The 11,376-nt window shown below is 57.8% G+C and overlaps 1 protein-coding gene and 1 pseudogene across 1 annotated transcript; both read right to left on the bottom strand.

Moving 5' to 3' along the window:
• Positions 1–1,039: 1,039 nt before the first annotated feature.
• On the bottom strand, positions 1,040–1,219 carry LOC119375702 (U2 spliceosomal RNA; annotated as a pseudogene).
• LOC125756377 (uncharacterized) lies at positions 1,043–6,443 on the bottom strand. Its single transcript, XM_049411040.1, has 2 exons — positions 5,330–6,443; positions 1,043–1,487 (listed from the first exon to the last, which is right to left on the bottom strand). The coding sequence occupies exons 1-2, from the start codon at positions 6,424–6,426 to the stop codon at positions 1,382–1,384; spliced, it is 1,203 nt and encodes a 400-aa protein (XP_049266997.1). The 5' UTR covers positions 6,427–6,443; the 3' UTR covers positions 1,043–1,381.
• Between the last annotated feature and the right edge of the window lie 4,933 nt (positions 6,444–11,376).

Genomic DNA, 11,376 nt, shown 5'->3' with positions numbered 1-11,376 from the left:
CCCACGAAAACAGTCCCAATACAGCCGTAGCTATCCCTCCGCTAGACTTAAAACCATTCCTCAAAAGAAAGCTCAGGGCCTTTTGGCAGAGCACATGGGATAGGGACACACAAAATAAACTGCATGTTATCAAGCCGCGACTAGGTAATTGGACACCAGTATCAAAGTCACGCCACACAGAAGTTACACTCTGCAGACATAGGATTGGCCACACATACAGTACACATTCATACCTCTTGTCCGGAGGCGATCCACCTTTGTGCGACTACTGTGGCGATCCTTTAACCGTACTTCACACCCTACTACAATGCACCGAACTAGACGCTCTCAGGAGAAAGCATTTTTCATCTGCATACCTGCATTTCCCACTTCATCCTGCTATGTTCATTGGCAGAGAACCCCTTTTTAAATATCAGTCCCTCTTTGAATTTTTAAAAAGTGTGCATAATTTCAACGTAATTTTTCCAGACGCTCCGTAGTGCGGCCTCGCGATTGAGGCTGCTGCTGCGGTTTCTATCAAAGGAAGCACCTGCCTCCCGGCCTTTGGGCTCAAAGGCCTTGAGGAGGCGTTCGTGCTGTTCTCCCGCTACTCACTTGTAAATACCATACTCACTCGTCATTCAACCCACACCCATAGATCACATCACTTGTCACTGCCAAAATTTTATACTCTATACACCCCTTTTACGCTTATTTATAGCGCGTGATTTTAGGCCTCTATACAGCCATAATACACCCTGTCGTCGAAATCATTGGTCATCGCCAACACCACACAAAAGACATGGCGCTCTTTGGCCACCCATGGCCCTTGCGCCACAAAACACCACTAATCATCATCAACGAAATAAATTTCGCACCAACAACGAGCTGCACGAAGAGCGAACATGCACCGCGCGCACGCAAAAACCGCGTCAGCCGGGGCGGGCGAGCGGGTGAACACCAGCGTGCGGAAACTTCCCCAGACAAGGCATACATTCCACGATTAGTACAATCACACTTCCAACTCATTTTAGACTGCAAATTTCTCACCCCCGAGGGGGGTGAGTGGGCCGATCCCGGAGATAGTGCAATACCGGGCCAACCCGTGGCGGAGGTCAAGCAAGCCTCAAGCACTCCGCCCCATTCGAAAAATAAGTTTAATATCTTGGGTCCAAATAGGACCCATATCAGATATCAAGCTGATAAGAACAGAGTTTTTTCAAAAATGCTAATAACATTTTTGATCCTGAAGGACAAACTTGTTCTTATTTTTGTCGCTTTCCTCCGGAAGGTGGAAGGCGTTGTGTTGGTGTGCTGTGTTTTATTCGCTCTGTGCGTGTAGTATTTATTTATTGGAATGATGAAGTTATAAATCACGTCCGTGGCTAGGCGGAAGTACCACTTAGGGAGCTGTCTCCCCTCTCCTATTTGCCACGTGCGCGCTGTACACTTCTCTAGAGGCTGCGATCGTCTCGCTAACCGCAAGCTCCTTGAGTAGCCGGAGATACCTCCTGCTGCAGAGCCTTTTCAAGACTCTGTCATTGCCCGGGTCCCAGGAGCCGAGTACACCGACGACAATTGCCTCGATGCTGACCCTCTGGTAGCGGCGAAGCAGGTAGTCCCGGACGGGTTGGTACTTTCGTTCCTTCTCCGTACGGGCTGCTTCGAAGGCCTCTAGACGATTCTCGAATGGGCAGGTCACGTCCACGATGATCGCCTCCTCCCCCCTGGCGAGAACGAGGTCGGGGCGAAGGTTGGTGTCACCAACCGGACGGTTCTCGTGCGTGACCGTGAAGTTCCTGCAAGCAGCATGTTTCACTCGATTAACAATACTGTTGTGGCGACTGGTGTACGCCACACTGTGGCGCATGCAGTGACCCAGGACGTGCGGTAGCGTTTCCATCGCGCACCCGCACACTCGACACCGCTTGTCGGCGGTGGATGCCCAGGGCCTCGTTTCATTGACGGGCAGCAGGTTGAGGCGTGCCTTGTGGATGAAGCGCCAGTCGCAGAATCGGGTAAAACCGCCGGACCGCATAAAGTGGGAGCTGCAAGGATCCACTGCGACGCACTCCATTGCTTTACCCTGATTGGGTTTTTCGTGCAGAGCACGATCTCGGGAGTGCATCATCCTATAACGCAGTGTTCTCACCACCTTAGTGCGGCGTTTCGGCGTGAGGGTGTCAGGTTAAGCTGATCTCCCCTTCTACGAACAGCTGCCAGGTGACGTCCAGTCGGCGAGAGGCTTTTCGTGCCTCCGTCCACACCGACTGGAGCTGCGTCGCTCGTGCCTCCTGAAAACTCCGCCCAGCTCGCCGCTCAGGTAACCCGAGATTTCCTCGAGGGTGGCTGACCTGCGAATACGCTTAGAGACATTTTTAGTTAGCGCATCCAGGGCCATCTCCTGAATCTCGAAGTCGGCTGATGTTAACAGCTTGAAGGTGTTGTCCACTCGGCAGGCGTCGCTGGTGTCAGCTGCGACGGGGATCCCCGCTGCTCCGGCTGCTGCGCTGCCGTAGACGTAGTCGTTGGCAGCGTTCCCTGGAAGATAGAGTCTTCTTGATTAGGGGCCGGAGAGCATCGTCCAATCGTGCCCATTCCGATTGCGAAGTCGATTGCGAAGTTGAGCGCTGGAAAGACAAAAGTTTTCTCAGCGTCAATTCGTTGCCATGGGGCAAGCATGGACTGAAGTAGGGTGCGGCCGACGGATATCGCTTGGTCGACTGTGGAGTTGTCCGGCAGAAGACTAAATCCAACGGGGCGTCCAAGAAAGGTTTGACTCTCGTAGTCACCTATGCGGGGGATTTCCTCCCCGTCGACGAGAAATGTTGCCCGGGTGCCCACGGGAGTCCTTCCGGAGAGGTGCAGGCTTCTGCACTTCGGGTTCAGCCGAAGTCCCAGCCTTCCAGCCAGAGTTGCCACGACGTTGATGCGGTCCTGAAGCGGTCCTGAAGCGGAAGCTCGCAGAGCTTCGACTCACCCTGAACGATGACACGAACTGCCCGACGACGGTTTCGACGGTACAGGCCCTGGATCTGCTGGGCATTTTCCGGGTTGGTCGGGGCTCGTGGTTTCCCAGCGGCAGGTGCCTCCGGGATCTTCGCCTCCCTCCTAATCGTGGAAATGGCATCGTCCAAGATGGATAAGAAGTCATCCCAGCGCTCGGTGGTGGCGGGCTCGCGAACCAGTTGCCGGAATTTTCTGGGTGTTCTCTGCTAGCACGTTGGTGTCATCAATTGTGCCGGAGAGGGTGGTTTCGCCGGAAGTCTCATCCTGTGGTGCCGGGTCGTTGCCGGCTTCGTCGGGTAACGCGTCCTCTTGAGACATCACCTGTGTGGGGGATCCAACACTCTGTGAGGTGATGCTCCTTGGCGTCGAGCTCAGCGGTTGATCGTCCTGCGTCGTCGCGGCGCTGCGCCGCAGCCTTGCTCCGAAAGTATGGGAGTGCTGATTCTCCGCAGGGCTGGCTGCAGCCGAGGCTGTCTCTGCGCCCTGCAATGAAAAAGCTACGCTCAGTGACCCCTCGGATGGTGAGTTCTCCTCGTCTGCTGCCGGCTTTGCCGCAGTGCACCCGTCGTCCCGCCTGGCCGCGTCGTGTGTGGAGGCTAGGGGAGAGGAGGAAAGAGGGGTAAAAAGGAGGTCCGATGTCGCTGCACCGGTTCTGGGCGTGCTCGCCGGTGCCGTGCTGCTGCGCAGGGACGCGCTGCTTTCTTCATATTCCGCAGAGCCCGGGGTGGCTGGCGCCATCTCGTGGTCCTGCGAGTCATGAGACGGGCTCATTATTCCTCGCGATGGTGAAGTCCCCTCGTTGACCGTCGGTGTTGCTGATCCCGCGGTTGCTGTGGCATCGGCGGTGTTGCCGGTCGTGCCGCCTAGAGGGGAAGAGAGGGATGTTAGAGCTAGGTCCGGTGGTGTTGGATCTGCTCTCGGTGAGCTCGCTGCAGCGTTGGTCTCGTTGGCGGCGGTGGTGGTGCTGCTCGTCGTGCGGGGGTGGCGCGCGGAGTTGATCTCGCGTTGGTCGCCGGTTGGCGCGCGCGCTGCTTCGCTGCCTTCCTGCTGTGGGATCGGACATGATTGTCCAGCCCCTTCTTGTTGGGGAACGTCAGCGAGCACTCTGCGCACGGGTGCGCGAAGGTTGCGTTCGTCCAGAGCTCGTGCCTCCCTTTCGAGATACACGGGTGCACGGTCGGCCGGTAGCCCATGTCGGTTGCGGAACAGATGGTACAGGTGTAGGCCGCGGTAACCTTTATCCTGTGTTCGTCCCAGAGATGTCGCGTGAGGCTTTGGCGCCGGCTGGTCCATGTGACGCCGACGTACTTCTCGTGGCAGTCTGGCATGGGACATCTGAAACCATTGTGCATGGGAAATAAGATGGTAAGTATGTTCCCGTCAAGCGTCGGCCGGTTTTCGGTGTCGTCCGTGCTCCTGGCTGGGCTCGTCTGGGTCGCGTTTCCTCCTGCATTCAAGCTGCCGGGTGTCGAAGACATCGCCTACTGGCAATGGTGGTCGGCCAGGGGACGGCAGGCGGCAGTCGCAGCAGAGGGAACATCAACGTGAAGGGACACTACATAATACACTGACACTTGGGATGACATAGTAAAACACTTCAAGAATGAAAGACTGCACAAGACACTTTAACGGGAAGAAAGAGGAGAGAGAGAAAAAAAAAGGGGGGGGGGGAGGAGCGGACTTGCTACATGGTTAGTGTAGCAGGCCAACGAGAGAGAGAGAAAGGGAAGGGGCCGCCCCGTTTCGGGGGAAGCCAGAGAAGGGGGAGTGGAAAGAGGACGCGAGGGAAGATGAGGAAAGAGGCGCCAAAATACAAAAAAGTTACAAGAAAAAGGAAGAGGGAGGCGAAGCGCTACTTAATAAGGAACTGTCATCTCACCAAAGTCGTAAGCAGCAGGTCCAACCACGGGGTCCAAGGCAGCAGTTCTCAGGCAGCAGGAGGGTCCAAATCCAAGAGGTGCGGCTGGTCATTCGTTGTAAGCGAGGAACACGCCGCTATAAGCGGACGGTTCGTCGAATAGCCCTTCCCAAGACCAAGGCTTTGTTTCAAAAATGTTGATAACATCTTTGATCCTGAAGGAAGAACTTGTTCTTATTTTTGTTGCTTTCCTCCGGAAGGTGGAAGGCATTGCGTTGGTGTGCTGTGTTTATTCGCTCTGTGCGTGTAGTATTTTTTTTTTTTTTTTTGCAATGGTGAAGTTATACATCACGTCCGTGGCTAGGCGGAGTTACCACGTAGGGAGATGTCTCCCCTCACCTATTTGCCACGTGCGTGCTGTAAACTTCTCGTGAAGCTGCGATCGTCTCGCTAACCGCAAGCTTCTTTAGTAGCCGGAGATACCTCCTGCTGCAGAGCCTTTTCAGGACTCTGTCGTTGGCCGGGTCCCAGGAGCCAAGCATACCGACGACGATTGCCTCGATGCTGACCCTCTGGTAGCGGCGAAGCAGGTAGTCCCGGACGGGTTGGTACTTGCGTTCCTTCACCGTACGGGCTGCTTCGAAGGCCTCTAGACGATTCTCGAATGGGCAGGTCACGTCCACGATGATCGCCTCCTCCCCCCTGGCGAGAACGAGGTCGGGGCGAAGGTTGGTGTCACCAACCGGACGGTTCTCGTGCGTGACCGTGAAGTTCCTGCAAGCAGCATGTTTCACTCGATTAACAATACTGTTGTGGCGACTGGTGTACGCCACACTGTGGCGCATGCAGTGACCCAGGACGCGCGGTAGCGTTTCCATTGCGTACCCGCACACTCGACACCGCTTGCCGGCGGTGGATGCCCAGGGCCTCGCTCCATTCACGGGCAGCAGTCCGAGGCGTGCCTTGTGGATGAAGCGCCAGTCGCAGAATCGGGTGAAACCGCCGGACCGCATAAAGTGGGAACTGCAAGGATCCGCTGCGACGCACTCCATTGCTTTACCCTGATTGGGTTTTTCGTGCAGAGCACGATCTCGGGAGCACATCATCCTATAACGCAGTGTTCTCACCACCTTAGTGCGGTGTTTCGGCGTGAGGGTGTCGTCACCGCAGGTTATACTGATCCCCCCTTCTTCGAACAGCTGCCAGGTGACGTCCAGCCGGCGGGAGGCTTTTCGTGCCTCTGTCCACACCGACTGGAGCTGCATCGCTCGTGCCTCCTGGAAAACTCCGCCCAGCTCGTCGCTCAGGTAACCCGAGATCTCCTCGAGGGTGGCTGACCTGCGAATACGCTTAGAAACATTTTTAGTTGGTGCATCCAGGGCCATCTCCCGAATCTCGAGATCGGCTGATGTTAACAGCTTGAAGGCGTTGTCCACTCGGCAGGCGTCGCTGGTGTCAGCTGCGACGGGGATGCCCGCTGCTCCGGCTGCTGCGCTACCGTAGACGTAGTCGTTGGCAGCGTTCCCTGGTAGAGAGTCTTCTTGATTAGGGGCCGGAGAGCATCGTCCAATCGTGCCCATTCCGATTTGCCGATTTGTCCGCACCTAATTGCGAAGTTGAGCGCTGGAAAGACAATGTTTTCACAGCGTCATTTCGTTGCCATGGGGCAAGCATGGACTGAAGTAGGGTGCGGCCGACGGATATCGCTTCGTCGACTGTGCAGTTGTCCGGCAGAAGACTAAGTACGACGGGGCGTCCAAGAAAGGTTTGACTCTCGTAGTCACCTATGCGGGGGATTTCCTCGCCGTCGACGAGAAATGTTGTAACCCGGGTGCCCACGGGAGTCCTTCCGGAGAGATGCAGACTTCTGCACTTCTTCGGGTTCAGCCGAAGTCCCAGCTTTCCGGCCAGAGTCGCCACGACGTTGATGCGGCCCCGAAGCTGCCCTGGGTTGTCTGCAAGGGGGGTTAGATCATCGGCGTAGGCGAGCACGTTGTGCTGCTTCTCACCTCCTTGAACCGCCCTTATGACGGGGTCTAGCACCAGGTTGAACAGCAGGCCGCTCAATGGGCAGCCCAGTCGGATACCGGCTGAGATGCTACTGGAGCCGTAGTTCCAGTCTCGGCGATGATGCGGGTCGTGTTGCCTCTGTAGAGGTCCGCGACAATGGCGCAGAAGTCCTCTCCAGCACCTGCACCTCAAAGAGAGTCGATTAGTGCATTGTGTGGCACAGAGCCAAAGGCATTGGCGAAGTCGAGGAACGCCACGCAAAGGTCGCCACCGCCGGCCCGCGCCACGTCCAGACGCTCCTGCAGCACGAAGTTGTGTTCGAACACTCCATCGTGCGGCAGGAACCCCTTTTGACACCGCGAGAGCACACCGTGGTCGCACACCCACTGCAGCATGCGGGCCGCAAGGCAGCCCGCATACAGCTTGGAGATTGTGCTTCCAAGGGCGATGGGTCTCCAGTTCGTCACGTCGCTCGGGTCACCCTTCTTATGAACGAGGATCGTTCGCGTCTCCTTCCAGGCAGGGGGTACTCGCTTGAACCGGAGGCACATGTTGAACACTGCGGTCAAAAAGAGAGCATCGGAGGTGGAGGAGAAGAAAAACGGAAAGACAGGGAGGTTAGCCAGTTCTCAGACCGGCTCTCTCTCCTCTTCCTTCCCGTTAAAGTGTCTTGTGCCGTCTTTCATCGGAGTCAATAGTACGCCAGTGGTGATAGGTGATTCGATCACCACCGGGAGCCGTGTTCTCGCATTTGCGAAGACGTGCTGCAACTTCATCGGCAGTGAATTTCGCGAGGCAGATCTCGGCCATGTCATTGCGGCGAGTTTTGTTGAGCAGCAGGCGGAAGTGCTCCTCCAGTTCGTCAAGCGGAAGCTCACAGAGCTTCGACTCGCCCTGAACGATGACACGAACTGCCCGACGACGGTTTCGGCGGTACAGGCCCTGGATCTGCTGGGCGTTGTCCGGGTTGGTCGGGGCTCGTGGTTTCCCAGCGGCAGGTGCTTCCGGGATCTTCGCCTCCTTCCTAATCGTGGAGATGGCATCGTCCAAGATGGATAGGAAGTCATCCCAGCGCTCGGTGGTGGCGGGCTCGCGGAGCAGTTGCCGGATCTGGGTGTGCTCTGCTAGCACATTGGTGTCATCGATTGGGCCGGAGAGGGTGATCTCGCCGGGGGTCTCGTCCTGCGGTGCGAGGTCGTTGTCGCCCGCGTTTTTTGTGAGAGGTTCCTCGGGAGACATCACGTGTGTGGGCGATCCAGCACTGTGTGAGGTGATGCTCCGCGGAGTTGAACTAAGCGGGTGGTCCTCCTGCGTTCCCGCGGCGTTGCGCTGCAGCTGGGCGCAGTCCTGTAAGGAAAGAGATACGCTCAGTGACCCCTCGGGTGGTGGTGGTTCCTCGCCTGCTGCTGGTGGTGTTGCAGCGTCCTCTGCATCGCGGCTGGCTGTGCCTTGCTCGGTGCCTAGAGGGGGGGAGGGGAGGTTAGTTGCCGGTCCGATGGAGTTGAACCGGTGCTGGGCGTGCTCGTCAGCGCTGTGCTGCAGTGCAGTGACGTGCTGCATTCCGGCGATGTCTCACGTTCCGTCGGACCCGGGGCGGCTTGCCCCGTGTCGTAGTCCTGCGAATCGCGAGATACAACCGTTATTTATCTTGATGGTGACGCTCCCACGCTGGCTGCAGGTGGTGTTGCTCCTGCTGTTGCAGTGGCATTTGCGGCGTTGTTGCTCGCGCCATCTATTGGGGAGGAGAGAAAGCCTAGAGCCAATTCCGGTGGTGTGGGGTCGGCTCTCGGCGGGCTCGCTGCGCCATCTATCGGAGAAGATAGAGGGCTTATTGTCAGGTCCGGTGGTGTTAGGCCGGCTTTCGGCGAGCTCGCTGCAGCGTTGTTCTGCCTGGTAGCGATGTTGCGGCTGCCAGTTGCCGCGGGGGTGACGCTTGGAGTTGACCTCGCGTTGTCCGATTGTTGCGTCGCGCGCTGCTTGGCCGCCTGCTTGCTGTGGGCCCGCTTGTGATTATCCAGTCCCTTTCTGCTAGGAAAAGAGAGGTGCGCGAAGGAGGCATTGGATGACAGCTCGTGCCGGCCTCTCGAGATGCAGGGGTGCACGGTTGGCCGGTATCCAAGGTCGGTTGCCGAACAGATGGTACAGGTGTAGGCCGCGGTAACCTTCAACCCGTGTTCGTCCACCAGGTGTCGCATCAGGCTCTGACGCCTGCTGGTCCAGTTGACTCCAGCATATTTCTCGTGGCAGTCTTGTATCGGACACCTGAAACCATTCGGGACAGGGAACAGGATGGTCAGTATGTTCCCATCTAGTGTGGGCTGGTTCTCAGACCCGTCCGCGCTCGCGGTTGGGCTGCCCGGAGTCCCGCTCCTTCGCGCAATTGAGCTGCTGGGCGTGGTGGTCATCTCCTTCTGGCGTTGTTAGGCCAGGGGAGGCAAACGGCAGGGGCAGCGGAAAGGTACATCATCGTGAGGAACACTGTGGAGACAAATACATAAGTAACACTTTAGAAATGAAAGACGCCACAAGACACTGTAAGAGGAAGGAAGGAGAGAGGGAGAGAAAAAAAAGGGCGGGGGGGGGGAGGGAAGCTTGCTACATGGTTAGTGTAGCGCGCCACTAGGAAGAAGAGAGGGGAGGGAGGGACCGCCCCCTTTGGAAGGGGGAGGTCAAATAGGGGGGGAAGCGGGTAAAAGACGCGGGGAAAAAAATGCGGCCTAAAAAAAGGAAAGAAAAGAAAAAAAAAGGGGGGGGAGTGTTACTTAGTAAAGAACTGTCATCTCCACGTCAGGAAATCCGGGCGGCAGGTCCCAGGAATCAGGAGGTCCCCAGGTCTTGGAGGCGGTGCTGGTCACTCGTACAAGCAAATACTAATAAGCTAATACTAATAAAGAACTGTCATCTCACCAACAAGCAGGCAGGAAATCCAGGCAGCAGGTCCCAGGAGTCAGCAGGAGGTCCGTCACTACACTTTGATCTTAGCCAAAGGCCGAGAAGCCGTGGCGCACGTAAATAGAAACGCGAGGGCGAGCGGGCGGGTGTGTACTGTCACTGCACACAACTAGCCCGCAACCACGCACCTCACATCGCGCGCCGCAGTGGTACGCGGCGAATCCAGGAAGTCGGCACTCGTTGTCGCGCACACGGGCCTCCTGGAGTACGATGACGTCGAACTCGTTGAGACGGAGGTGCTCAACGAGTTCACTGTGACGGCGGTGCAAAGATCTACAGTTCCACTGAAGGATGCGCGGCCGCCGTTCAGTGTTTACTCGCCATGGTTGGTGAGTGCTTGTTGTGTGGCCAGCGCTGCGATGCAGAGCGGGCGGACCGGGCAGTCGAGCGGCAAGAAGTCTAGGGCGGCTCGAACGGCTGCTGCGAGGACGGCGATGGCAGAGCCGTTCTCACGAGCAGGATGGGGGCCAGCTGTGGAATCATTCCCGCCGGTGTTGCGCTTGATTTCACCGCGGGTCCCTCCCGCTGCAGCGGCGTACGAATGTCCCTCGCGTGTCGTGGATGTAGGGGCTGTATTGCCGCGAACAATCGCAAGGGCCTCGCGACGCGAGAGCGTCGCGGCCTACTCCGCGCGCACCTCCAAGAGGCGACGCTCCTCCTGCCAGCGAGGTTCGTTGGCCGGATGAGCGTCGCCGCAGAATATGCAGCGCGAGCGTTTCGCGTCGCACTCGGTACGCGGGTGCGCACCACCGCAGCGCATACAACATTCCTGTGACCTGCATGTGAGGGCCGTGTGTCCATAGCGACCGCACCGCTCGCACTGGACGGGGCGCGGACGACGGGCACGGACAGGTCGACGCTGTTTGAAAAGTTCGACGGCCTCTGGAGCCTTGCTGCCGGCGAACTGGAGGACGATGTTCCGTCCTGAGCGAGTGCACTGCGTTACGGGAAGCCGCGAGGTGATGTTCGGCCGGATCGTCTGGTCAGTGAGGTCAGGGTCTACGTTGTGTATCACTCCAACACACGAGTTCGTCGACGCCTGTTTTGCACGGACGGTAATTCCGCAGATGTCCTTCACCGCAAGGAGAGAGCCGATGTCTGACCCCGCGGCAACGTCCACAGCCACGACGTTGCGACTGAAGTTCACACGCACTCGGAGGGCCCCCTCAATAGAGGACAGCTGGGCGGAGGTGGACTCCTGCGTGGCAGTCGTGAACGCGTGTTTCCGCGCCGGTGGGCGAAACAATACTGTGTCCAGCTGGTCAATGGACTCTGTCCTAGTTGTTTGTTTTGGACGAGAGGTTTTCTTGTTTGGGGCAGCGGCAGGTGTGGGGGCGCGCCGATTCCGTCGTCCTGGGATGGCGGGGACCAGGGGCTCGCAGAGTTTAGCGCCGCTGGGGGCTCCTGTAGAGGGTAGGGCAGGAAACTGCTCCGCTGCAGGACTGGGCCCATCGCTGTTGCAGCTGACGGGGCATGCCCCTTGTGTGCGCGGGGGCGGGACCTGTTTGCTCGGAAAGCGGCCCTAGCACGCAACTGGGGCGAGCGAGTGTGCGCGGCTTATCTTGCGG

The sequence above is a fragment of the Rhipicephalus sanguineus genome, chromosome 11 (assembly GCF_013339695.2).
Source record: "Rhipicephalus sanguineus isolate Rsan-2018 chromosome 11, BIME_Rsan_1.4, whole genome shotgun sequence".
In the NCBI taxonomy this organism is placed as follows: domain Eukaryota; kingdom Metazoa; phylum Arthropoda; class Arachnida; order Ixodida; family Ixodidae; genus Rhipicephalus; species Rhipicephalus sanguineus.
The sequence above is the reverse complement of the archived record's forward strand: the minus strand, read 5'-3'. Positions and strand labels throughout refer to the sequence as shown.

Bases quoted from the DNA above. Each gene is read 5' to 3' on its own strand.
- LOC125756377 (XM_049411040.1), bottom strand. From the start codon at position 6,426: ATGGGCACGATTGGACGATGCTCTCCGGCCCCTAATCAAGAAGACTCT. The intron at 1,488-5,329 runs GTATCTCCGGCT...CTGCAGCAGGAG, and splicing joins AAAAGGCTCTGCAGCAGGAG to GTATCTCCGGCTACTCAAGG.